We start from the raw sequence: 26501 nt of genomic DNA on the forward strand, positions 1-26501 counted from the left end.
GGGTTTGGATCCCATATAGAGACCGGTCCGCTCACTGGTTGAGCGCGGTGCGGGTGCGACACTGAGGGTTGTGATCCCATTGCTGGTCGCGGTATGGTGCGCGATCCTGTGCTGGTCGCCGGTACGGCGCGACACCGAGGGTTGCGATCCTGTTACCGGTCAGTAAAAAAGACAAAAAGGGAAAAAAACAACAAACCCTCAGTTTTGTTTGGAGTTTCTAGAATGTTGGCACCTTCTGGAAAAAGAAGAGTCTACATTTTGGCAGTGACCACAGCCTCTAGGCTGTTCTGGAAACACGCTTATCCCCTGGGGAGAACATGGGCAGGTGTGGCCTCTTGGAAGGAGTGCAGGATAAGAACAGTAGTACACTGGGAGTGGGTGGGAGACCAGGGTCTTGGCCCCCTGTGCCCAGGCAATGGGCCTCGACCTGCACACTCACTCGGGCCACCCCTCAAAGGTGGAGACGGTGAAGAGGGCCATCATGGCCGCCAGCACATTGTCGAAGTCAAATTTGCTGTTCTCCCAGCTGCGGGGCTGAACGATGGGCTGGTCGACCTCCCCGTCTTTGTACGTGATGTAGTTGCCCCTGAGAGAGCAGGAGATGGTTAGTTCTGGGGTCTCCCATCTCCCTTCGTGCCTGACTCACCAGTGACTCCTGGCATGCGGTGGGACAGGACAGTCCTAGCCCTGGGGAAGAACTTCAGTGGGTAGAACCTCAGAGAGAGGTAATGTCAGATGTCATGTCATGAGACTGGACTGCATGTGGGTAACAGTGCAGCGGCCACTCTGTACCGAGAAAGAATGAGCTGTCTTCCTTCAGGACAAGTCACCCACCTCCCAGAGCCAACCAGCCCTGGCGCTGGCTACCCTCCAGTCTACACTCACTTGCATTCCGCCTCCGTCTGCTTGGAACTATCTGAACAGGTGTAGAGCTTTCCCTGGAAGGCAGAAGAACAGTGATTGGAGATGTTCATTATCAATGAGTCAATCAACAAACGGTCAGTGAGCCTCCCATAGCCGGGCAAAGCGCTGGGCTCTGTGTGGTACAGAGTGCTAGGAGAGCAGAATCCAGGTGGGCGACGTGACTCGCATGCAGGGAGAAAGACACTCGGTGCTGCGAGTGCCGTGGGAATGCAAAGGAGGGGGCGCCAACCACGAGAGGGGGACTCTCTGGGGAGGTCCGGGAGGAGGGTGAGGAAGTGGGGCTGGCGTGGAGGGATGGTCAGGTGGAGGAGGTCAGTGCAGGCTCACTGGGGAGAGGGAGGGCAGGGAAGAGTGCTGCAGCGGGGAGAGGGCAGACGAAAGGACTAAGGCATAAGAGAGCAGAAACCACGGAGGTGACTGGCCTCGTGGTAGCCGAGGGGCCTTGTCAGGAGCAGTGGGCGCGGATGTGGACAGACGCAGGGCTGTGACAGCAAGGGGTGACGGTGCCCCTGACACTGTTCATAGTGAGTAACTGCTGCAGGTTGTAAGCAAGCAACTGACACGGAGGTTCCAGAAGTTGAAGGCCGCTCTCCCTTTCTTGCCAGAAGGAAGGGCAGGCCAAGCGAGAGGGTGAGGGCCTCTGGCCTAGTGGAGCAACGCCTCCTTCCGGCCAGTCCCTCCTCCGGTCTGGGAAGCCCAAGCAGGGATGTGGCTGGAGGTTACATTCATCCCAAGTCTAGCCCGGGCTACTGTCCTCTTTTTGTTGTCCCCACCCATCCCCTTTCCTGGGAATCAGCACCACAAATTGGAGCCAAGACTTCACCTTGAAGAGCTGGACCCCGATGCAGGCGAACATGAACTGCAGCAGCGTGGTGACAATCACAATGTTCCCGATGGTCCGGATGGCGACAAACACACACTGAACCACGTGCTGCAACGGGACACGGGCAGGGGAAGGACATAGTCAGGAGCCGCCAGGAGCCTCTTCCTCCAGGGAGGTAGTGCAGACAGCCCCTTGCCACAAGTCAGGGAAATCAGGCTCGAAGAGGCAAGGCAACCTTCCCAGAGTCACACGGTGAGTGGCAGAACCAGTCAGGACACGAAGTCCCCCATTGGACTCTAGGTGACTATAAGGATAAGGGCCCTGCTAACTTACCATTGTACAGTGGTAGGAATATAGGAACCTTGTAGCCTCGGGTGGGCTCTAGGTTTGTGTGGGGATCTCCCCTTCACAAAGTTTTGCTTGGGAACTCAGGTTTGGGATAGCTGCCTCCATTACCATTCTGCTCATTATGGAACCAGGGCCTGAAGAGGGGCCAGAGTCCAGGCTCCCACACAGCAGCACTGGCCTGGCCATTACCTCCTCCTGCCAACCTTCCGCTTAGCTCGCCCCAGCCGACAGACTGGGGGATGCTCGCTGGGCCAAAGGCTCCCACTAGGCCCACCCACTCACCTTTAGCCCCTTGGCCCTGTTGATGGCCCTCAGGGGCCTGAGTACTCTGAGAACTCGCAAGATCTTCACAACATTGATCGCGCTGGACCTGGGGAGAGCAACAGGGCAGGGCAGTGAGCTTCTGGAGGAGCAGGGTGCAAAGTGGCAAGGTGGCAAGGTGGCGTCCTGAGGCTAAGCCCAGGCAGACTCGAGGCCGTGTGAAGTCGGTCTTGAAGACTTTCCCATTCTGGGACCATTCTCTACTCCTGTCTCCCACCCCAGAAGAACCTGGAGCCTGCCTGTGACCCTGGGACTTTGCTGTTGGTGAGAAAATAATATGAGAAGTGAAGGGTCATGAGTCATTAGCAATATACTGTGCTGCCCAGGGACATCTGCAGTGTCCAGGAAGGGAGATTTAGAGCACGCCACACCTGAATTCAAGCCCCAGCACTGCCACCTGCCAGCCAGGTCATTGAAGACAAACTCCTTTTTCTGAGCCCTAGTTCTTCATCTGTAAAATGGGGCAGTAATCAGCTCATAAGGTTGTTGCAGGGATTAAGTGAGATTTTATGGGAAAAACCTAGCTGTGTGCTTGGCACATATTATACACTGAATAAATGGTGCTTTTGTTATTATGTCTGCTGAAGACATCACTGCAGTTGTGGAAGTGCAAGCTTCTGGCCTTGTGGCTAGAGGCAGTGCTTGTGAGGTGAGGTTTTGGGGCTCATCTGCAGACATACATCTCAGGTAGCTGACCATTACATGGGTATGTAAACCCTCCTGGGCTCATGGCACACTCAGCACTCCAGGAGAGAACGTTCTCTGTGCAGCAGGTCCCACACACCCGGGACGCTAAGGCCAAGCCAGACCTCTGACAGCCTCAGGAAGTGTCGTTCCCTGGTGGAAAGGGGGAGTCAGGGGCAGGTCCCCCCAGGCCCCTCGGCAAGATGCCTGGATGGTTTCCAAAGTTATCCATCCAGCCCAGTGGGGCTGGCTGACCACTCTAGGCTGGTGAGCAACTCTGAAGGGCATCCCCACCCTCACATGCAAACAGTCTGTGAGACATCCTCTGAAGCATTCAGAGCGCCTCAGACCTGCCTGGGGACCTAAAAACTGTGTGACATGTCTGCAACTGCTGACTTTATTCCTTGTGTGGCTAGGATGGCAGGCTCAGGTGGGAGCTGGAATAAAAGAGCTGGCTCATGGCTCTTTTATTCCACAGTTCAGAGGACTTTCTTATCTCCACTGCATCTCTCCCACAGTGTCTCTGGGAGGGAGTCAGTTTGTATGGAAGAGATTTAAAGGTCAGATGGAGAAAATGCAGACTAAAGAGGAGAAATTCTTGGTTCAATGTTAAATAGTGATTTATTGGGAGTGTTGGGGTTAAAATCTAGATCTGTAGACAACCAGGCAAAAAGTTCTGGGTAACATAATTGATGATCACACAAAAGGGTCTCACTCCAAGTCCCCCATCTCCACCCTATGTGGGCTGACCATGAAAACACTCTTGGGAAGTCAGACCCAGGACTTTCTCTGCCACTGATATGACCTTCAGCAAGTCCCATGACGTCCTGGACCTCAGTTTTCCCATCAATAAAATGGTGACATCAGCACTTGCCGGCCCTTCTCGCAGGTTTTTGTGTGAGGACTGTAGAAGAATGTGCATGTGAAAGCAGTGCAGGATTCACATTATCACGTTAGGAACTTGAGGCAGATCCTTTTAAACCTGACAAAGGTTTGCAACCTTGGCTGTATGGGGGAATCTTCTGGAGAGCTTTTTAAATTCCTGAAGCCCAGACTGTACCTCAGACCAATTAAATGAAAATTAAAGCTATCCAGGTAATTTCACTGTAAAGCCAAGACTGAGAATCAGTCCTCTCTCTCTCTCTCACACACACACACCCCAGGTGCTTAGACTGGAGAAAGAGGTAAGAGAAAGGGAGGGATGATGGACCAGAGGTCAGGGTAGGTCATGGCAATGGCAGGCTCATGGCAACTGAAGCCAAGGGCACTGGGCGCTTAGATGAGGAGGTAGGAAGGTATTAGAGATGACTGTTTCTTTATAACTGGGCCTGGCCCTGTCTGTCATAGCAAAATCCAGATACTTAAAGACATTCCTGCTGGATCAACATACCCCCAAATGTCATACCGCTGAGGACATGGACATGAGAAATCAAAGCTGCCATGGTGCACGACTTCAGAGGCCCCACCCCATGTATGTCACCGTCACACTGCAGTGGCCCTGCAGGAACGTCCTCTTTGACACCTACTCCCAGCTGCATGCCCCCACTTGGGTGGAGGGAGCCCTACTCACTGTATGCCAAAGGAGATGAGGGACACGCTGACCACCAGCAGGTCCAAGATGTTGAAGTAGTTCCGGCAGAAAGAGCCCTTGTGCAGGAAAGCCCCATAGGCAGTCATCTGCGGGGAGGTACAGAGAGACTGAGTGTGAGTGGCCCACCCACATGCCAGAGACCCCAAGCCCTCTTCCTCCCCCAGCACCCCTGGAGCAGGTCCCAAGCACTGCCCCAGGGGAACAGGAAGGACTAAAAAGGAGACGCAGTGCCAAGAAAGGGCCCCACAAGCGCTCCCACGGCCAGCACAGAGCTCCCCATCTCGGGGCATAAATGGCTCCATACAGCTCCCAGACCATGCCAGGCCCTTCAGTCCTGCACTCAAAGCCCTTTCCAATGGCCCCCGCCACCCCTCTCTAACTTTCCACTGGTCCTCGTCACAAGTCCACGGCTCCAGCCCTGTAGGGTCCTTTGCTGCCGTCACTCAGGCTGGGTTTCCCTTTTATGCACATTTCCCAATTCCCTCTCCACATTTTCTTGCCCTCAGGGCCAGCTGAGAGCAATAGGCATCTGGGGAAGATGGGGACACACACAGGAGGGTGACCAACTGTCCCGGTTTGCCCCGGACTTGCCTGGCTTTATCGCTGAAAGTCCTGTGTCTTAGGAAACCCCCTTCTTAGGCAAACTGGGACAGTTGGTCACCCTAGTGCCCAGTGAGAAGTTCTACCAGTAACTCTGGCAAGTAGCATTCCTCCACTTCCTGGCCTCAAACAGTGCTTATGATCTAAATATTCTAAACTCAATTCTATTGTGTTGCTCCTAGACTGCCTCTGGGGTCCTCCAAGGGTAAGAGCTGTGTGTGGAGAAGGGCAGTGTGGAGCAGTGGTCAAGAGCGCAGACCCTGGAGCCAGACCAGGTTTGAATCCCAACCCTATGATATCTTATTTGTGTGGCCTGCAGCAAGATACTTAACTTCTCTGTGCCTCAGTTTCCTCATTTGCAAAATGAGGATAAAGATCACATCTACCTCCTAGGGCTGCAAGCTTCAATGGAGTAATGTCTGTAAAACACTTAGAACACTATCCTGCAGAGTCAGCTCCTCAGAAGAGTTCACTGTCCCTATGGCTTGGATTTGAATTTTAGATTATTCCGTATGAGGGAAGTTCAGTTTCTTTTCTGTACTATTTGCTGTTTGTGAGGCTCATACAAAAAACCAGTGTGAAAGCCCTTTGAAAACTTCTGAAAGGAAAACACATAAGATGATGATTGCGACAGGACTTGACCGTTACTACACCCTTCAGAGCTTGGTGTAGAGCTGGGCGCTCAGCACACAGCCTTCCACATTTTGCTGCTTGAATCAAGGGACCATGGATATTGAGGATAAGGGCTGTGAAGGGCTGTGGGCAGTGAGGTGCCAACCACAGGGAAAAATCTGGAGCTGACGGTTGAGAAGCTGAGAGTGGCTCCCTGGTCATCTGGGGTCCAGTTTATCTCTCTGGAATCAGAGCATGCCCAGGGCGGCAAGTCCACAGAGCAATTCAAAAGCAAACACAGAGGAAAATTGGCAAAAATAGCTCTTGCAACCTAATTCCTTCCATCTATCTCTTGCAGCAAGGGCCACAGGGGACTCAAGTACCTGTGCTCTGCAATGGTTTTTAGCAGTGGGTAGATTATATAAAAGGTTGCAGGGGTATAGTTGCACATCTCTCTCGATGACCTGCCATCTGGAAGGCTCCCTACCCTGTCCCTCAGTGGAGACCTGGGACTCCAGAGGCTGGACTCAGGTGGCTCCCGTGGTTCATGTTAACACAAGAGCCCTCCATGCCTGCAGAAGGCCAAGCACCTTCCCTTGCCGCCTTTTAATCTCAGAGAAGGGCTGGGCCTGATCTTCCCTCGCTCCTGGCTTGGATCCTCTGAGGCTACTACCGAACTCCAGCAGAGCCCTCTGCATTTGGGAAAAGAATTCCTCAGGCAGGTGTGTGTATAGCCAGAGGAAGAGTGGTTGTGGCAGCAAGGGCAAGGGGATGCTGGGAAGTGGGGCATTTATTTGAGTCATCTATGGCATTCAGGGCATCAGAAAAAGCCTGGCTCAGGTGCCTGGTGCAAAGTGTCCTTCCTTTTCCTCATTTTTTTTTTTCCTTTTTGTCTTTTTTCGTGTCTGGCAACGGATCGCAACCCTCAGTGTTGCGCCCGTACCGGACCGGGACCGGCAACGGGATCGCAACCCTCAGTGCTGCGTCCGCACCTCGCTCAGCCAGTGAGCGGGAACCGGTCTGTATGTGGGATCCGAACCCTCGGCGGGAGCGCTGCTGCGCTCCCAAGCGGCGCACTGTAGCAGTGCGCCACCGGGCCGGCCCCCCTTTTCCTCATTTTTGCTGATTGCCACTGCCTGGTCTCTGCTTCCTAGCCATCGTCCAGGAAAAGCCCATAGCAGGGGTACTTCCACACTGAGGTGAGAACAGGGATGGACACAGGTTCACAATCTCTCTGAGCCGGGAGGGCAGGAACACGCTGTGTTCAGCCATGGCAATCACCCCTCTAGGCAGCTCTGCTGGTTAATATCTTCTCTAATTTCTACTCATTGGTCCTGATTCCACCTCCTCCCTCTTCCATTGGACAGTCCTCTGCATTATTCAGGCCAGCTGTTGTTCTACAAGCCTTTTCTTATGAAGGCCAAACCTCCCCAGATGCTCCAGCTGTTCCCCACACCTTATGGCCCTCTCGGGCAGCCATCGTGGTCTGCATGGCATGGTGCTGGGCCTGCAGGCCAGGAAGAGGGGCCCAGCGGGAGGGGCGCAGGGAAGAGTACTGGGGACCAGGTTTACATTCAGAAGCACACTGAGCACAAAAGAGAATAGAGAAAGGAGGGGGGGGCCCTCGCCATGACAGGGCACGCAGAGGCCTTTCACTTCTGCCTGCATGGAGAACTGCACCACTGAAACCCACAAGGCAGCTCTGCAGAGGGACACTGAGAACCAAGTCTCAGAGCCTTCCTTGTCCTGGGAAAGGACCCTGGGTGTCTGTGTGCCTTTCCGAGTGTGAAGTCCAGGAAAAGGGGCTCCAAACAGTGCATCTTAATGCAGCCATGCAACTCTTGGTTCCCTCTTCCACACCTCCAGGAACTGGGGCCTGATCAGATCTATTCTCTCTGTATAGAAAAGAAAAACCTGAGCAACACACTTGGTTAGCTGGGACCAGGGACAGAAGCTAGGGGCCTGGACAACTGAGCTTCCTGGGGAAGGCACACAAAACTGCCTCTCAATTGGTATCTATGGAACTGTCACATGTTGTGAAGGGTTGGGCTATGATGTGGTGCTCATTGGGAAAGGAAGGGTCTGCAGCTGGCAGTGGCACTCAGTCAGGTGCGGACACCAGCTCACACCAGCACAGTGATGAGACAAAAATGGAACCTGAATGCCTTGGGAGGGGAGTCCCAGGCGAGCCTCCAGGAAAAACATGCTAACGCTGAAGCACAAGATTCAAAGCCTTCCGTGTGGGTAAAGCTGACCCCTTCGCCTTGACAGGAGCACACTTTGCCCAGGGTCTCAGAACACACATCCTGAATCTCAGATGAACTGGCCTGGTGATGTACTGGTTTAGAGGCTCAGGAATATATTGGAAAAACCTGGAAATAATCTCTTTTGTCCCAGGGCTGTTCAGAGGTGGGCACCACCTGTTTGGGATAACAAGTTGGAGCAGTTCCATCCGGCGCTGGGCTGGGCCAGAAGCAGGCCAGGCTGGGGTCTGGGTGTTCCAGCCCCTCCCAATGCCTGGCTCTCACCCCCTGCACTCAGCTCTTCAGGACACCTTTCCCTCCCCCATGCTTAGGGCAAGGGGCATTGTGACAATGCTTTTCAGCAGGGAACTGAGAGGCTGGAGGTCATGTACAGTTGTCTGTGGAAGCCCTCTATTGGGAGACTGGCTCCGAATCCTGCATTAGGCCCATGGTTATGATCATGAGGCCCCAACTTCAGCTCATCCTTGACGTCTGCTGTAAGTACCGTGGAGGGTGTGGATGACAGGTGCCCAGAGAGAACCCATGTGACTCTAGGCCCCAACAGTGCTTCTGCTCTGGGAGCTTGTGTGGCACATCCTCTGGGCAGGAGGAGGGAAGGAGAGGGGTAAGGAGGGCTCAGTCATCCACTAACTGGAGAAGGTGCGAGTGAGCGTGTGCGGAGGGGAACTGCTGACGGCCACAGTGCCAAATCATGACGCAACAGCATCAACGTTGGCACAGTCAGCTACATGTCTCTTCCAGGACAAGAACTGCTTAATGATGGCCAGAGAGGAGGGGCTGCAGTAGGGTGGGCTTCCTCTGGCTTCTGAGCCTGGGCAAAAGGCACAGCACAAAGTGAAGGCACTAATTCTTCCAATTTCAGGCTTGAGAGTCAAAAGGAGAGCGTGAAAGAAGCAGAAGGAGGAGAGAGAAGCCAGACAGAGCAGAGGTAGACAAAGGAGGAGACAGAGAAGGCAGTGCTCAGGTTGCATTACCTTAAGGATAATTTCTAATGTAAAGATACTAGTGAAGACATAGTCTGCATTGCCTAGGATCTGAAAAATAAGCATAATTGGATTAGTGGCTCTGAGAGTGACCCGACACCCACAGGCGTATGTGTGTTAGCGACAGATAGCAGCGGAGAGCCAGCACTGGTGCAAGGGAGGACAGGAGCAGGGGAGTGGGTCAGGGGCTTTACCTTCAGAGCAATTTCAATGGTGAAGATGGCAGTAAAAACAATATCAAAATAAAACAGAATCTGCAAAACAAAACAAAACGAGGTGGGGATGGGGCGGGGAAGGGAGAAAAGCAGGACGGGAGGTCAGTGCATGTTCCCTAGAGAATGAGTCACATCCCACAGCAAGATGTGCGCCACTGGGGCCTCTGCCCACAGGGACACATGGAAGCGAGCGAGGGGATGAGGGGCAGGTGTGGGCACTGGGTCCTGAAGGGCCAGCGCAGGTAGCTGAATGCACTGGGGAGTCCCCAGACATGGCAGGAGCTTGCAGGGCAGGCCACAGCTGGTACTGGGTCTGGGCAGCATCTGGTTGGATGCTTTTCTCATTGATCCAATTTACTTACAAACCCAAATCAGACCACTAGGACTGAGAATGGGTGTTCTACTTATTTTTAACAGGGAGAGTCAAAAATGCTTAATTTACATTGATGTGACTCAGCTAGCTAGCTTCTTATGCTGGTAGAAATCTATACTGGTGTTGTGTCCTCAAGGTGTGGGAATGAGCATCCCCCAGGCTGAGGACAGGCTATAGGATTTCCTGTGTTATTGTATCTCAGGAGCTAGGACCAACAACTGCTAACCCTGGTAAGACAGCCCTAGAGCAAGCAGACCCCAGGACCTCCAGTGGTTTGGCATGGGCTCGACTTAAGATTGGTGGGCTCCTCTCTTTGTGTCCACCTGGTTGGGATTTGATAAAGTTTTGAGGTATAGAAATTCTATTCTAGCCTTTCATGCTATTCACCAGAGCCCGGGTGGACCTCCAGATTTAGTTCTATTCTACAGAAGATCGTGCAGGCTCTCTTCCATAAGAGGTCAGCCTTACCATTGGCACCTACGTGCCAATGCTCTCCTCTGGTCAGAGCCCACTGGGAACAGAGCAGGAGGTCAGTGACCTCCTGGCTTTACTAAGTTTACAGCAAACCAGAGCTTCCTAGGGACATGCATGGGATCATGAAAGTCCCAGCCTTTGCCAGTGCTCACACCAGCTGAGGCATTGGTACACACTCTCTCACTTGCTTATGGTCCTAAGACGGGCTTCTGAGGAAGCTCTAATCTCTCAAAGAGGTGCTTATTGTGCATCTGCTTATGAGATTTTGAATCGGGCTCCCGATTGGACAATGAGGTCAGCACAGATGCTGGGGGCCCAGTGGCACCCGGGAGGCAGGGTGCAGGGAACACAAGGGCGAGCGTACATGGTTCCTGAAGGAACTGTGCTGCACAGGGTCCTCAGCAGCCAGGGAAATGCTGCTGAGCAGGATAAAGAAGAGAATCAGGTTGGTGAAGATCGTGTCATTGACAATGCGGTGGCACTGGAGGCGGAACCTACACGGGGAGGAGGAGAGAAGGAGAGATACGTCAGGAAAGACGAGGGGAAACAGCTCCCTGGGTCACAGGAGCCATTCCCCTCCAATCTTCTGTCAGCTTGCAAAAGGTGTTTGTTGTTTTGGGGAACAGCCTCTTCAGCCTGAAGTCTCACTGCTGCTTGGGAATGATAGCCACCTGCCCCACCCACGTGATGCATGCCTCTACAGAACCAGGCAATGCTTTGTGATGCATGCCGCTACAGAACCAGGCAGCACTTCCACAGACAGCAACCTTAGGCATTTTGGAGAGTTAGGTCTGAGACGTTTGGGAATCTCTGAATTTTCAAATATGAAAATTCATTAACAGCTGGCTTTGTATACTATCTCATCTCGACAACAGCACAGGAAGGGAGGTATAAGTGTTATTATCACCTTTGTTTCATAGATGAAAACACTGACAACCAAGAAGGAGAGTCTTCTCCAGAAACGCAGCCTGTAGTGTGTATATGTGTGTGTGTGTAGTGGAGGAGGGTGGTGGTCAGGCTTGAGGCACCAAATCCTGGGAAGGACAGACTCTTTGAGACAATTTGGTTTCATGAGAGTTAGGAGAGGTCTGCAAAGATCATCCCCATCAAATCAACCCCCCCACCCCCACTGAGCTGAGGTCTGTGTATGGGCAGCTGGGAAGGGAGAGCTGCCCAAGGATGGATGCCCACAACAGCAGTGTTGTCAGGAAACTGGATCTCAAGCCGGTCTTGAGGTGGGGCAGGCAGGGAAGCTTGGAACTCTTGAGCTAAGCCAACACACTCAAGAAGAACTTGAAGAAAGCTTCCCCAACCCCAGTTCAGGTCCTCAGGACTCTCACCCATGACGATGAAGTGCTGAGGTCACAATCAAAGATCATCAAACACCCAAGAGGACAAGCCACTGGGATGGGAAATCATAAGAAACAACAAGTAAGTGCTGAGACCCCAAAGACTGTAGATATTGGAAATATCAGATACATATTATAGAACCACTAAATTTGAAATAGTTAATGAAATAAAGGACTCAGTTGCAAAGATGATGAATCAGTAAAAACTATCAGTTATAGACAGATTGATCTGAAGAATCAAGCAACAAACTGAACTGTCTGAAATAAAAAAATATAATGGTAAATATAAAAATGCTGCTGTAAACAGTAATGTAGATAAAGTTGAAAAGAGAATTAAGAATCTGGAAGATATATCTGAAGAAATCACTGAGAATACTGAAAGAGAGACAAGGAGATGAAAGACATGCTAGACACATTAAGAGACAGGGAGACCTGAATGGGAAGGTCTAACATGTCTAATTGAATTGACAGAAAGAAGGAACAGAGAATTAAGAAGTGGAAATTTTTAAAGATGATGGCTGCAGATTTTCAAGAACTGAAGAAAAATTTAAATTCATAGACTCAGGAAGCATAACATATTCTAATCAAGATAAACGGAAAAAAATTCATGTCTAGACACATGACAGTAAGTATGCCCAACACAAAAGACAACAGAAGATATTGAAAGCAGCTGGAAATAAAGGGTAGGTTACTTACACGAGAAATAAGTAACCATAAAAGGCCTTTCATAGTTGGAATGACAGCTAACTTAACAGTGGAATAAAACCATTAATGTGTTGAGGGACAAAAGCTGTCAATCTAAAATTGTACACACAGCAAGACTATCCAGAACAAGGAATGAAAACAATTACAGATAAATAGGGGCCAAGTTAACTTACAGGGAACTAAAGAAACTTCTAAAGAATGTAGTTTAGGAAGAAAGCAAATGTTTGCAGAAGGATGGACTGAGATGGATAAAGAATGGTGAACTAATCAAATGGTAAGTTGTATGCAAACCCAAGTACACACTGTCTGTATAATAGTAATAACAATGACAATGATGTCTAATTTGGGTTAAAAATAAAGGTCAGGGGCCGGCCTGGTGGCGCACTGCTACAGTGTGCCACTTTGGAGCGCAGCAGCGCTCCCGCCGAGGGTTCAGATCCCACATACAGACCGGCCGCTCACTGGCTGAGTGAGGTGTGGGAGCAACACCGAGGGCTGCGATCCCGTTGCTGGTCACGAAAAAAGACAAAAAGGAAAAAAAAAAAGAAAAATAAAGGTCAGGACTAAAATACTTATCAATAATAACATGCAAGTCAGGAGGAAATGAGTGAGTTAAAATAGTTTAAGTCTTTCTAGAGTACAAGAGGAGGTTTAAATATTGTTTAACTTTACATTTTGTTATGTTAAATAGACTTAGTAAATTATCACGGGTAATCATCAAAAGAATAGAAATAGAGTTTATACATTTCAAAAAGGGGAGGGGAAAATAAATGCAGATCTTCTGATTCAGTATGCAGGAATCTTTCCCCTAAATTGGAGTCTGTTCACACAAGTTGTGGGGAGTCAGGAGAGTTCCAGGCTCCATCCAGAGGTTCAGAGGAAATACAGGAACCTGCTGGATTCGTGAGCAGAGTCCCACTTCCCTGCCATTCTTGCGCACCTGTTATTGGGGCTGAAGATGAAAAATGCGCTGGCTTCTGGCATGGGCACCGCCTTTTCCTTCAGGTGCAGCTCAGAGAGGGGGCGGGGGCGGGGGCCCACTGGCATCTCAGGCTCCTCCTCCTCCTCTTCTCCTGTAAGAAAAACAGCACCACTCTGAATAACCTAACACTCCACTTATTTTCACCACTGTGCGCCTACTTCCAGAGATCTTCCTATTGTTAGGAACCAAGATGTCATTTGTATCTCTGAAAACGCAGGGTACCAGCCGGACAGACATTCTGCTCTCTCCCTGTGAGTACTGTGGGAGCACTTCTTCATTAGAGAAAGACTTATCTTGCAGTACAGAACAAGGGGGTTGTAAGTAGGGTGACCAACTTGCCCCAGTTTGCCTAGGACTATCCCAGTTTTAAAACTGAAATTCCCACATCCCAAGAAACCCCCCAGTCCTGGGCAAACAGGGATGGTTGGTCATCCTAGTTGTAAGGCCCTAGAAAAGGTGACCAGGTAAGTGTAGGGTTTCCTAGGTGGGGGAGGGTATGGTGTAGTTGACTTGTGGAATCCCTTGCAAACAACCCCATCCTTGAAAGTTCCAGGAATTTAAAACTAAGACTTTCCCCATTTCTGAAATGACACACACACACACACACACACACACACAGACAATCATGTGCTATGGGGATAACAGTACAAAAATGCTGTCAAAGGTTTAGATGCTGACACCAGTTAAAGAAGTTCCTTTGTTCTCCAGGCCAGTGGCCACGTTTAACATTGACCAAAGTCATAGAGCTTATTCTTTTGCTTGCAAGCACACTACATTCAGGAGAAACCACTGTATATCCTATTCCGGTCAAATGTATTAAAAATGTTTAGAAGGAGAAAGGTAATAGCATGACAGTTAAGAGCTTGGATTCTCCAGCCAAGTTTCTTGATCCAAATGTTGGCTCTGTTACTTTCTGCCTATGGGCATGTTATTTAGTCTCTCTGTGCCCCAGTTTCTCCATCTAAGGTGGAACAATAAACAGTAACTGTACATACATACCTCAGAACAGTGCCTGGCACATAGCGACTGTTGTACTTACAAGTGTTAGCTGCTGTTACTATCTCTACCCACGGTAGAGACTCTAAAGCCTGTAAATTGGTGCTCAAGTCTCTCTCAGTCTGATCTTTACCTGTTACTCTTTAACAAACTGTCCACTCACATCAAACTATTTTCTGAACACTCACTGCCATGGGTTGAACAGTGTCCAGAACCTCAGAATATGACCATGTTTGGAAATAGAATCTTTGCAGATGTAATAAGTTATGATGAAGCCATGCTGAACTAGAGAGGGCCCTCAATCTAATGAATGTTGTCCTTACAAGGAGACACTTGGAGACACAAAGGCACAGGTGGGGATGAAGGCGATGTGAAGACACAGGAAGAGGTCGGAGTGGTGCATCTACAAGATGAGGGTTGCTGGCAACTGCAAGAAGTTAGGGAGAGGCAGCAAGGATTCTTCCCTGAACCTCCCAGAAGCATGGGCCCTGCTGAGACCTTGATTTAGAACTCCTAGCCTCTAGCACCATGAGAGGGTAAGTTTCTGTTGTTTTTGTTATGGAGCCCTTAGGAAGCAACATGCTCACTCTCCGCCTGTCCATTCCCCACGCTCACTCCCTGCTTGAACTGCCCCCATCTCCCTCTCTGCAGAGCTCACAAGGACAGCATCCTCGACCAGCTTTCCTGAGGACCTCGGCTCCAGGGAGTGTCTTCCTGCGAATCTCAGAAGCACCTTGGCTTCCCCGCATTCAACTGGCACTTAGCAACGCAATGCCTTGGATGCCTGACGTGAAATGTATTTGTCCCATCTTTCCATGGTCTGAAAACCCAGGAGGGAGAAGCCATGCCTGGCACATACAAACCCTTATTTCTGGATGATGATTAAACTTTCACACCCTTCACAGGGAAGGGTATTTTGCAAAAGAAGAGGGCCAGGCGGAGACTAACCTGGTTGGAGAAAGACGGTTATGGGAAGCTCATCCTATGGACCTACCCGAGCCCCGCATGCCATCTCTTCTTCTGGTGAGAATGAGGCTGGGTGGTGCAGAGAAAACAATGCCTGGCACAAGAAGCAGTTCTTCATGGAGCAAGAAATATTTTAGGGACCCAAGGCTTTTTTTGGAGGACCTCACCAGAATATAGGCATAAATCAGATTCTTTCCTGAGAGGAATCAGAGCTGACCAGCAAGGCAATTAGTATTTTCAGAAGAAGAGAGGCATGAGATGAAAAATTGTGTACAGGCCAGAGCTGACAGTTTGACACCCAAACCCTGGTATGTAAAAGAAAAGTAAAATCTTCTACTTAAAGTAGATTAAGTAAAATCAGAGTTGGCCTAAATCATGATATTTACAAGTGAAATTTAATTGAGAAAGATCTTAAATTCCTGACTAAGTGTTTGTATTCTTTTCAGTTTTGCTCTAAATGACCCAATAATTTCTTATTCATGATAATTTGATAACAGGTAATTTTATGCTTATTTTAATCACTTATGTTTCTGGAAAACCATATTTACTAGCCTGGTGCTCTTCTAAGTTCCTAATGAAGAATTCTGCATGCTCTTTCATCTGCACTAGGCTGCCTCGCTGTTTATGAAGTTCTATGTCGATTTCCATTCCTGGGGAGAAGAACAGTAGTTGGCCCATTCAGACACACGCCAGCTGAATTTTATTTTATTTTATTTTATTTTTGTCTTTTTGTCTTTTTTCGTGACCGGCAACGGATCGCAACCCTCAGTGTCGCGCCCGTACCGGACCGGGACCGGCAACGGGATCGCAACCCTTGGCATTGCCCCCGCTCCTCATTCAGCCAGTGAGCGGCCGGTCTGTATGTGGGATCCGAACCCTCGGCAGGAGCGCCGCCGCGCTTCCCAAGCGGCGCACTGTAGCAGTGCGCCACCAGGCCGGCCCTGAATTTTAGGCTCAATGCTTAAGGGAAATAATTTGTAAAGGGACAGAAATTTGATAGCACATGATGTCAGCATGTATTATGGATTAGGAGGGAGGTTGACAGATTAGGAAAGGTCAGGTAAAGTTCATTTAGGGGTTGGCAACGGGACCAACTAGACTCCTGGTCCCAAATGCCAGTGGAATCCCTTAGGGATCTCTATTTTCTCATTTCTGTTCTTGGGGGTTTGGAAAAAGTACAATAAGTAAGGTGCTGCTGCACCCTGGAGCCGCCGCTGCTTTTCACAATAGCAGGTTAGTGTATTCAGAAGTAAAACCACTGTGTCATGAGACCCCGCCCTGGTCCTGGGTGGCCCTGCCCTCCCCATCTGATACTCATTTTCACCTCTGTGATTTTGCTTATGGCCAATTAAAACAAAAACATTATTTGTAAACATCTAGTGCCTGCAGAGCACTGACCTCGAGGCTGACCGCACAAAGCCATGGTACTTGTCCTCAAGGAGCCTGCGGTTTTCAGGGAGGCCCAAGAGTTCACGGACAGCTAGAGGTGATGCAAGAGAGGTGAGGGCTAGCCCCTGCACTGGATGTCTCCTCTTTATTGGCTCAATCGAGTCACCCTTCATTCCTCTATGTCTTATCAACATCTAAGCCACTAATAAGTCCAGTTGGCCGTACCTGCAAAATGCCCCCCGAGCCTGACCAACTGTGTCCCCAACACCATGCCCTCAGACCAAGCTGCCGGTGGCTCGCCTGGACTGCTGCTCCAGCGTCCTCCTGCTCTCAGCCACTGGCTACCCTTCTCCACACAGCAGCCAGAGCAAGTCTTTGAAAGGAGAAGCTGGACATCAAGTCACATCCTCCTCTGCTGAGACCCCCTGGCAGCTCACCAGAGCATCAGAGCAGACGTTACCCACTCACATGGCCTTCGGGGACTAGCCCCTCTGCTCCTGCCTGGTTTCCCGGGTCATCTCTAGCAGTCTCCCCTTGTTTTCTCTCTCCAGGCACTCTAGACCCTGCTGGAGGCCTCTGCACCAAGTGCACTCATCTAAGGGGTTCTGCACCTGCTAGTCCCTCCTCCCAGAGAGCTCTTCCCTCTGACTTCCATGTCTAGTTCCTTTGAATCACTCAGGCTTCACACCAAATGTTGCATCCTTGAAGAAGCCTTTACTGGACAGACGGAGCAGCCCGCCCCACCCAGTAACTCTAACGTAACCCTTGGTTTCATCATCTCACATCGGCTGGCAGGACCTGTTGGTGGGCTTGCTGCCTCACTTACTGTCTGTCTCCCCACTGACATGTAGGCTCCAGGAGGGTAGGGCCTTGTTTGTCTTGCCCATGACTGTATCCCTGGTGCCTGGAACATGGCCGGAGCTTCCTAAGTAGTTTTACGTGAATGAATAGCTCCAAGGTTTCTCCCAACTCTCAGTGTCTGTGATGTCTATAGTGTGGTCCTAACATAACCTCTGCAGTCTCTCCAACTCCCCGACTCAAAACCCAGGCAAGACCACCCTTCCCCTTGAGCACCTAGACTCCACTGCTTGCTGCTCTCTTGTCCTTGAACCCCTCACAACAATTATAGGCCCCTACCCCAGAACGTTTGGAGGAGCACTGCCCATTCTCCAGTGTCACTTGCCTTGTTTAATGAGTACCTGCTAATTTTTTTTTTCCCTTTTTGTCTTTTTTCGTGACCAGTAACGGGATCGCAACCCTTGGTGTCGCGCCCATACCACGACCGGCAACGGGATCGCAACCCTCGGTGTCGCGCCCGCACCGCACTCAACCAGTGAGCGGACCGGTCTCTATATGGGATCTGAACCCTCGGCGGGAGCGCCGCCACACTCCTAAGCGCTGCACTCTACCGAGTGCGCCACCGGGCCGGCCCAGTACCTGCTAATTTTAAGTCTGTGGTGGCTCTTATAAACATCTTCATGCTCCCTCAAATAAATTAATACACTAAATGAAAGTGGAATTATCTCCTACTTTTCTTGGCACAATGCTTTTCTTCCTAGGGGAGTAGATGTTTCTCTACTGTTAGTGTACACTAATCTAGGAGGCTAATACCAGCTGGAGAGAGGGAGGGACACTAGGACCACCAGGGGCCTCTGTGGCCCCTTTGTGCAAATTAGAAACAGTTGTGCTGGGACAAATGCGTGGCCAGCAGAGTGCAGACTGGAGTTCGGCTCCCACTCAGCCACTTCGACACACACGTTTGGCTACAGCCTGGACAAGGACACACAGCAGCCCTGGAGAGAGGGGTGCAGGCACAGGGCAAGGCCCGGAGGAGAGGAGGGGGCAGGAGAGTGTGGAAGGGCCCCCCTTTCTCTCCAAAGTCTAGCTGCAGCACAGCGGGAGGAAGGCTTCACAGTGCTGCCTCCAGCAGCCTCCAAGGCTCCCCAGCACACACACAGGCTGCAAAAAACGAAGGGGTAATGGTGGGAGGACTATGGTAGATCAGGCTCTTTGCCTTTCCCGGTTCAGGACAAAGAGAAGCAGGCGGGAACAAGACATTGACAAGAGTGAAGACAACAGGCCAAGTCTGTGGGAACTTGTGTTGCACCCGGCACTAGAGGATAAAGAAGATGACTTGCAGGGAGAGGGCAGGAGGAGCTGCGAAGCCCAAGCTGACCTAGCCTTCGGGGAGTGAGGGTGAGCGGAGCCACCAGCTTTAACAGCCTCCTGGGTGAGAAGATGGAAACTGGGACAATGAACAAATGGGGGCCGTGGGGACGGCTTAGAAGGCCTGCCTGGTGGTAGTGGGGTGAGGGCAGGACAGCCACAATTACCTGTGGGCCACGGTCTTGAAACAAAGGTAAAGAGATGCGTGGGACCAAGAGAAACGAAGGTGGCCACACGACCGGGGAAGGGACACACACTAGAAAATCTAAAGAATCCCAAGGAATCAGCAGATCACGGGAATATGTTCTCAGTTCAAAAGCACAAGCTGTAAGAATCCACAAGCCACTGGACAGTTATGTGCTGGGTCAACACAGAGACATTTCTGTGATGGCCGACGTGGTGACCAATGTCCTCATTAGTCCTTTTTCTTCTTGACACTTTTCTCTTTGATTTCATTAGAGCAACAACGAAGAGAAAAGCCAGGAGTCTGTTTAGAATAATAGAATTTGAGATCACTGCCAGAGAGGCAGGGTGGGCGTCGGCCCCACTCACTAGTAGGCGCAGCAGGGGTGGAGATGCCTCTCTCCTGTCTTGCCCTGCGGCTCAGGACCAGCCAGCCAGCCGGCTCCTCTCTGGGCCCAGAGGGATTGTTTATTGCTGTCTTTCTTTTTAAACTTTAAAAATACTCTTGAGAGTGGAGAGACTCGTAGTGTGAACCTCCACATACCCAGCTTCAACAACCACTGATGTTTTTTGCCAATCTTGGTTCATTTCTCTGTTCCATTTTTTTGTTGTTGGAGTATTTTAAAAGCAAGTTTCAATCATTTTAGACTCCAGCCGTAGACAATTAAGCATTTTAGAACAGAACTACAAAATTATTATTATACCAACAAGATTAACAAAAACTACTTAAAGTCATTTAGTTCCTAGTCCACATTCAATTTTTCCCATTCATCTCAAAAATGTTATTTTTAAAGTTTATTTATTTATTTAGGATCAAGACAAGATCCTCTGATTGTATTTTGTCAATATTTCTAGTAAGTCTTTGAAATTCTGTAAAAGTTCCCCCCCAGAAGGGTTTTTAGGACTTCAAAAGGCTAGTGCCCTGAACATGGAAACACCCTTCCTGATCTTTCTGTTCGAGCCCCAGGAAACCAAGTGCTATTTCCGTCCAGTGGGAGGGGAGTGAGGCTGGTGTGACAGCAGACAGCCTGCTTCCTGAGGACAGCAGAGGATGCTGCTAGCATCCTTGAGGATCCAGCAGAGAACCAGTGGAGGCAAAGGGAAAAGGAAAACCTCACTTTTCTCCTAAATGTAGAAGGTTTCAGCCACCTAACTTGGTTACTGTAGAGAAAGAAATGTCAGCACAATCAACAGTGCCTTGACTGCATGTTTCAAGCTTGAAGCTTGTGGTCATATCTGCAATTCCAGGTGAGAAGAAGGAAAGCCCAGGGCTTGCACAGGGATATAGGGTTTCAGGAAGCAGGGGGAGTGAATCCTGGAGGGAGGACCTCTGACTCAAAACTCTCTGAAAGGAGACTGCCTGTAATATACATGTCAGAAGCACAGAAGATGGAGTCGGGAAGAACGCTTTTTATAATAGAGACATGAAAGCATTTTACAAAGCAACACGTGGGACATCTGTGGTGGCAGCTGTCCTATCAGCACTGCCTCCTGAGTGAGGGCAAGACAGATTTGGGATTTATTATTACTATTAAGTGAGCAAAATGCTGCGACATATGTCATACTAATAAACTATATAAATTAATAGTGATTTTACAACATATGATCCAGCTTCCAAAGGACACAAAAGCACTGCTCAGATGTGATCTTATTTAACCTAATATTATCACTATGAGGAAACCTGAAACAAAGTTTTCCCCCAGAGGGTAAGCGGGAATGCTGAAACACAAGACAGGAGACATTTAGCAGAGCTAGGTACTTGCGGAGGGAAACTGGAACACTGGTCCCCAGTACGTGGCCACGGCCATGTTGGTTTAGAACTCGGATCTTGACCCCAACCTCCCCATCTCAGGTTAGGCAGTGGGGCTGGTACCTGTGTTTTCTGGGTTCGGGTAGGAACTCTTATCCTCATTTTCGTTGGGCTGCAGGTCATCCATGTTGATCTAGGAAGCCAAGAGGGAGAAGGAGGAAGAATGCACTTAGATACGTCCATGATGTTAGAGGCTCGGAGCAGCCTTGAAAGTGCACTGCAGCCAGTGGCTGAGCTAGAAATGCACTCCTGCCCCTTTGCACACCCCTTCAAGACATCCACAGGAGGCTGGGGCTTACCTGATCGCCTTCGCTTCACCCACCCAGCTCTGCTAATCCACCCCCACTGGCTTTCTCTCCAGGGAGCATCCTTCCTCCCTTCCTCCTTTCTGTGGATGTTTGGCGTTGGGAGACGGTGTCCCGCTTCCCCTCAGCAATGGCCCTCGCAGCTCTTGGAAGGAGGTGGCTGCTCACCTTGGTGGTGGGTGGGGACTCTCCATCAGCCGTAATGGATTTCAGCTCAATTTTCTCCTCCTTGGTCTCCTCCACTGCCGGCTTCTCCACCACCTCTTGTTTCTTTTCTGGGCTGGCAGTTCTGGCCAGTCAACAAGAGGAAAAAAAAAAGATGTTTAATGGAGTGATAGAGAACAGTGCTAGGGAACCGTCCTGTCAGCTGCTGGGGGCCAGTGGGAGTAGATTCCCTGGGTCTCTGTCCATCTTTCTTTACCCGGGCACATCACGTGTGCAGCTCAACCACATGCGCTACGGGGCTGGGCTGTGCCTGGCGCAGTCTGGCACTCAGTTGGCCTCTCCCAGCTTCTCAGCTGCTCCAGTCCCTAGATAAGACAAAGATTCTGGATCTCATCTAGGATTGGTTCCTAGAGGAACTCTGCTTGGTACCTTGCAGATGCATGGCCTATAACAGTCCCGTCTGGGTACTGATGGGATACAATGTAGGGCCCTGTCTTGCCTCCCTAACACTGGAGATGAATTAAAAAAAAAAAAAAGTGAGCAGGAGTCACTCCTTAAGTTGGAATTGTGTTTCCCCTCTGAGTGGCTGCCTTCCTCTTCCCCCACCGTATACCCGACCACCTATCATGGATTCTCTTCTTGAAAGAGAACCCCCAACTTCCTGGACAGGTGAGCAGTACAACTGTTTTGCAGAGGTTATAATTCACAATGGTGCCTACTGGAGCAATGCCTAGGAATTAGGAGAGAGGCTCAGCTTACTGTAGGAAGCTCCCACCCAGCACCCCTCTAGGTGGGACGGCTGACCAGGGCTAGCTTCCAACCCCCTCCCTCTTCACCACCAGTGGGAACAGTATTCCAGAACTAGGACCCTGGGGCCCTGGTCTGAGGAAGCTTTGAGGGTTACCTGGCCAACTTCTTTCTCTCCTTCTCTTCTTCCTCCTCCTTTTGGGCAGATGTGAGGCTCTCAGCATCAGCCAAGTTGTCCACAGCAATGGCCAAGAACACATTCAGTAGGATATCTGTTTGTATCCATTCTTAAAGAAAATGACCCTTGGCCTTGGGGTTTGGGGTAGGCACGGGGGGCAGGGGGGTGTAGGACATGCAGGGGTGGAGTTCCCCAGCAAAGAGAGCTAAACTGTGAGTCACGCGGAGGGGTTCAGAGCCCAACAGTGTCCCTCCTTCCCCACCCACCTCCCAACGAGCTGGAGTTTTCTAAGAGACTGAGGCGGGCTAGCTCACAGGCTGGAGCAGGGTGGGGTGAGGCAGCAAGCCCTGTCTTGCTTTTTAATTGCTGGGTTTCACGATTGGTTTCTGCACTGTGATAACAGGCTGTAACAGATATTACAAACAACACTGTCTCTAGTAGAATGCAGCATGCTCATAAGCAGCCCAACACGGCTGGGTGCAAGGAGGTGGCCTGGTATCTCTGCCAACTCTCAATGTGAGCCTGCACATACAAAGACCCCTGGAGGGGCTGGCTGGAGCTGGCCAAAGCTCGGGAATTCCTAACTGAAGCAGTCATTTGCCTGTTTCTCTCTGCTCCCCCCACCCCCAAAGAAACACTGTGGGTCAGAGAACTGCAGAGCCAAACAAAGTATTGCTGGAAGGGGTCTTAAAGTTTGTTAAGTCCAATCTCCACCCTCAGACACCCAGACATACACACCATTTCATGTATAAGGAAGCTGAAACCCAGGCAGAAGGGCTCATCCAAGGAGACTACTGACTACTTCATCCGAGGGTCCCAGACTGTAGTAGGGCTTTATGTGCAGTATCCCATTAAAACTTACAGTAGGCACTGTTATTTTATTACCATATTTTACAGACACCAAGGGAGAGAACCTATGATTTGCTGAGGTCACCAGCTGGCAAAATGTGAAGCCTTCTTTGTAGGCTTTAATGACCATGTTTTCTGCACTATCTTAAGCTGGGATTTAACCTGAGTCTGCTTTACCACCCAGCCTGTGGACATAATTCTCACAGGCTTATGAGCAGAAGCAGGGCCCGTGGCTTGAGACCCTGGAAACCTGCCTGTGGCCTGGATTGGGAAGGATCTGTCAGGTCTGCTTGGTGAAGCATGGCCAGCTCTGCCTGTGGCTAAAGTCCTGGAGAGCGGGCTTAAGAGGGAGGAGAGTGGAAGGTCATTTCAAGGACGACAGCCCACTCTTCCTTCACTGAGCATCCTAGCTCTGAGCAGAAGCAGGGGCCCCAGGGCAGCCAGGGCACCCAACTCCAGGTGCGGTTACATCACAGTCGCTGTGAGCGGCTACACACCACACGAGGCCAGGGGGCGCTGTTTACCTAGATTGTGACAAGAACACGCCTCCTGGAGTCGTGCTCACTGTAGCCTGGACAGGTTCAGGAAGATGAACCTCACCTATGCCAAAGCCGCAGGCTCCCACCCTGACACCCCTCCACTGCCAAAGTGGCTCCAGACTGGTGATGCTTCCCCCCAGGCAGCCTTCCCTGGCTGGCCAGGGCCTGCGGGTGCGCCTATGTGGCACTGTGCTGCCGGCTGGGGGCAGGGGGGTGGGGAGGCAGCGGTAAAGGATACAATTTCCACAGATGAAGAGGATGATGAAGTAAATACAGACTAACATCCCTGGAAAAGAGGGGCCGCCATAAGCCATGATCCCATCATACATCACCGAATTCCAGTCCTCCCCGGTCAGGATCTGAATGACACATTCCCACCAATAAGGGACACAGTGTTAGACCAACAGCAAACCCCAAAACCACCCTACCCTGCCCCACTATTTTTATAAAAATGTCCAAAATCTCTTTCACCCTTTCCCTCCTCGTGGCCCCCAATTCTCCTCCCAGGGGCTCTGAGCTGCTGACCTGGGCAAGTTTGAGCCTATCCTTAGATAAGCACGTGGCCATTGCAACTGGAAGGGCATTCTGGTCAACACATCCCCCACTGTCTACACACAGTGCCTGAGATGACCTCTGTTAGCATTCCTTGGGTTAGGACACCAGGGCCCTTCACAGCTGTGAGTGTGTGTGTTGAGACAGTAACAGGCTGCACGAGCTTTCCCACACAGCTGTCATCTGGGTACCATCTTTAAGACTTTGGCAATATCCTCATATTATTCATTTTTGTCTATAAATCAACCTACTTTTAAACTTAAGTAAGTGCTCCTTTAGCTTTGCCTTCAGCCAAAATAGCTATGAAATCTCACATTTGGTGGGCTAATTGTATTTTTCATGTAGTGGGTAGGAAAGATCAAGCTCCATCCCCCCTACAAGAGCAGTTTGCTCTTCTTTGTTTATACTTCAGGCTTTCATGTAGAAGTTATATGACTAAAGGGTTCTATGGCTAAGAAAGCATTTTTAAACCACTCAATTGGATTTTTTGCCCAGTGGTTCACCCACCAGTGGGATTCCATGGGGGTGGGGGTCGGGAAAACTGCAGAGAGAGCTCAAGACTGTGCTGGGCACAGGCTCTCTGGGGTGAATCTAGGCTGGCCCAGCTGCCCACTGGAAAGGGATGCTCTCCAGCACCTGTCCAAGGCCCCTCCACCAGCGAAGAGTCCATACCTGGAACACGGTGAGGAGGGACTGGGGGAAGTTATCGAATGTACTCCTTCGTGTCTGCATCTCATCGAAGTTGAACTTTCCGCCAAACAGCTGCATCCCCAGGAGGGAGAAGATGATGATGAAAAGAAACAGCAGGAGCAGCAGGGAGGCGATGGAGCGCACGGAGTTCAGCAGGGACGCCACCAGGTTGCTCAGGGAGTTCCAGTACCTAAGGACCAACGTGCAGCAGTGAGTGGCTTCCCCTTCGTGTTCGGCACTTGCATGTCACCTCGAGCCCTGAGATGGATCTCCACTCCCTGCTCTCTCCCCTTTCCCTGGGGTGGTGGTGGCGGCAGTGGTGGTGTGAATCTGGCTGGTAGGCTCACAATTAGAGTGTGGATCTAGTTAAGTCAAGGTCCCAGATCAGTAATGTGTGACCGTAAATAGGGAGGGCCCAGAGGTCAGAGCCTGAGTTGCAACGTCGCACTGGCAGCTGCTGGCTGCGGGTGTCTTTGGACAAGTCATTTCACTTCCCTTCTTTCTGCTTCCCTGTCTGACAACACGGGGATAAGAATAGCAAGTACTTTGTTAGGTTACTGGGAGGATCACATGAGATAATCCCCCTTCCAAAAGCCCCCAGTGTAGTTCTTGGCACACAGTGGATGAAGATTACTAGTTACTGTTACTGTTATATTTTTTAAACAGAAAAAAAAAAAAAGATCTTTCCAGCCTGAGCTCAGCCCAGGTGCAGCTGTCTAGCAGAGGCACAAATTAGAGCACCCACGGGTAAAAGAAGACGCAAGGCTTAGAGAAGTTGCCCAAATTTACCGTGTCCTAAGAACTTATTTCTAAAACGCCTTTCCTCTGGAGATTCTGATTCAGTGGGCCCAGATATATGTATTTTTAACAAGCACCTCACAGGGTTTTGATAAGCAGGCAAGTTTGGGAAATCCTGGATTCCATAGACTGTATGTGTGACAGTCTATGTGTCACACATACTGGGAACAGCTCACAGCACATGTCCTCTGAGAGTGGGGTAGGAAGCTGTGCCCTGAGCAGAGATGGGCTTTTGGTGGGTTCCTTGGAGAAGAGGTCCCCACTCTTTACAGTCACCGAGCCTCTCCCCACTGTCGATGCAGAGGCTGGGGAAAATCCCTCTCTCTTGGAATAGTGCGAGAGAGTAACCTACCAATGGCCACAGGATGCGGCTTAGGTCCTGTGCAAGGGGCAGTTCAGGATCAGGAAAGGCCCTGTGGCTGAAGGGACACAGCCCCAATGGGAGCAAGTACCAGAGCAGAAGGATCCCATCCCCTTGGCACAGCACATCACCAATCCAGGCAGTGAACTGCTCCCGCTGTGTATGTCAACTACTTGTGAACCATGCCTGCTGCGGCCTCCGGCTGCACCCCAGCCCGGCACTTCTCTCCAGAGAACGGCTCCATACGAAGTGACAGAAGCAGACGGGCCGACAGTTTGGGTATAAACATGGACTTCTTCCCAACCAGGAGCCTCCAATGCTCCCAATGCTCTCTTCTTCACGGATTCAGCCTTCTCCGCCTCTCTTCTGCCTGCTGGCCACACCCCTCTGCTTGCAGAATGTTAACATGCATTATTTGTATCTAATCTATAAATAAATGCCCCTAAGGGTTTTTCATTTGCGATAGTCTTGTCTCACCAGAGAAGGCTCAGAGTTTTGGAGGGCAGACACAGAGGTTTTTCCCTCCATCTTCCCTGTCTTTGTCTTCAGGTAAATCCTG

The 26501-nt window shown here is 50.5% G+C and overlaps 1 protein-coding gene across 1 annotated transcript in view; it reads right to left on the bottom strand.

Annotated features, from left to right (window-relative positions):
* Positions 1–24851, bottom strand: part of CACNA1C (calcium channel, voltage-dependent, L type, alpha 1C subunit) — a 128390-nt gene extending 103539 nt beyond the window's left edge. The window contains exons 1-13 of the mRNA XM_008578333.1: positions 24766–24851; positions 23780–23827; positions 22133–22247; positions 21232–21352; positions 20822–20891; positions 13207–13339; positions 10577–10706; positions 9142–9201; positions 4671–4777; positions 2378–2465; positions 1748–1855; positions 886–938; positions 440–586 (exon numbers count right to left, since the gene is read on the bottom strand). Of these exons, the coding sequence (XP_008576555.1) occupies positions 440–586; positions 886–938; positions 1748–1855; positions 2378–2465; positions 4671–4777; positions 9142–9201; positions 10577–10706; positions 13207–13339; positions 20822–20891; positions 21232–21352; positions 22133–22247; positions 23780–23825 (1178 nt within the window). The 5' untranslated portion in view covers positions 23826–23827; positions 24766–24851. The remainder of the gene's footprint in view (positions 1–439; positions 587–885; positions 939–1747; positions 1856–2377; positions 2466–4670; positions 4778–9141; positions 9202–10576; positions 10707–13206; positions 13340–20821; positions 20892–21231; positions 21353–22132; positions 22248–23779; positions 23828–24765) is intronic.
* Between the last annotated feature and the right edge of the window lie 1650 nt (positions 24852–26501).

The sequence above is a fragment of the Galeopterus variegatus genome, unplaced genomic scaffold (assembly GCF_000696425.1).
Source record: "Galeopterus variegatus unplaced genomic scaffold, G_variegatus-3.0.2 Scaffold73, whole genome shotgun sequence".
NCBI lineage: Eukaryota > Metazoa > Chordata > Mammalia > Dermoptera > Cynocephalidae > Galeopterus > Galeopterus variegatus.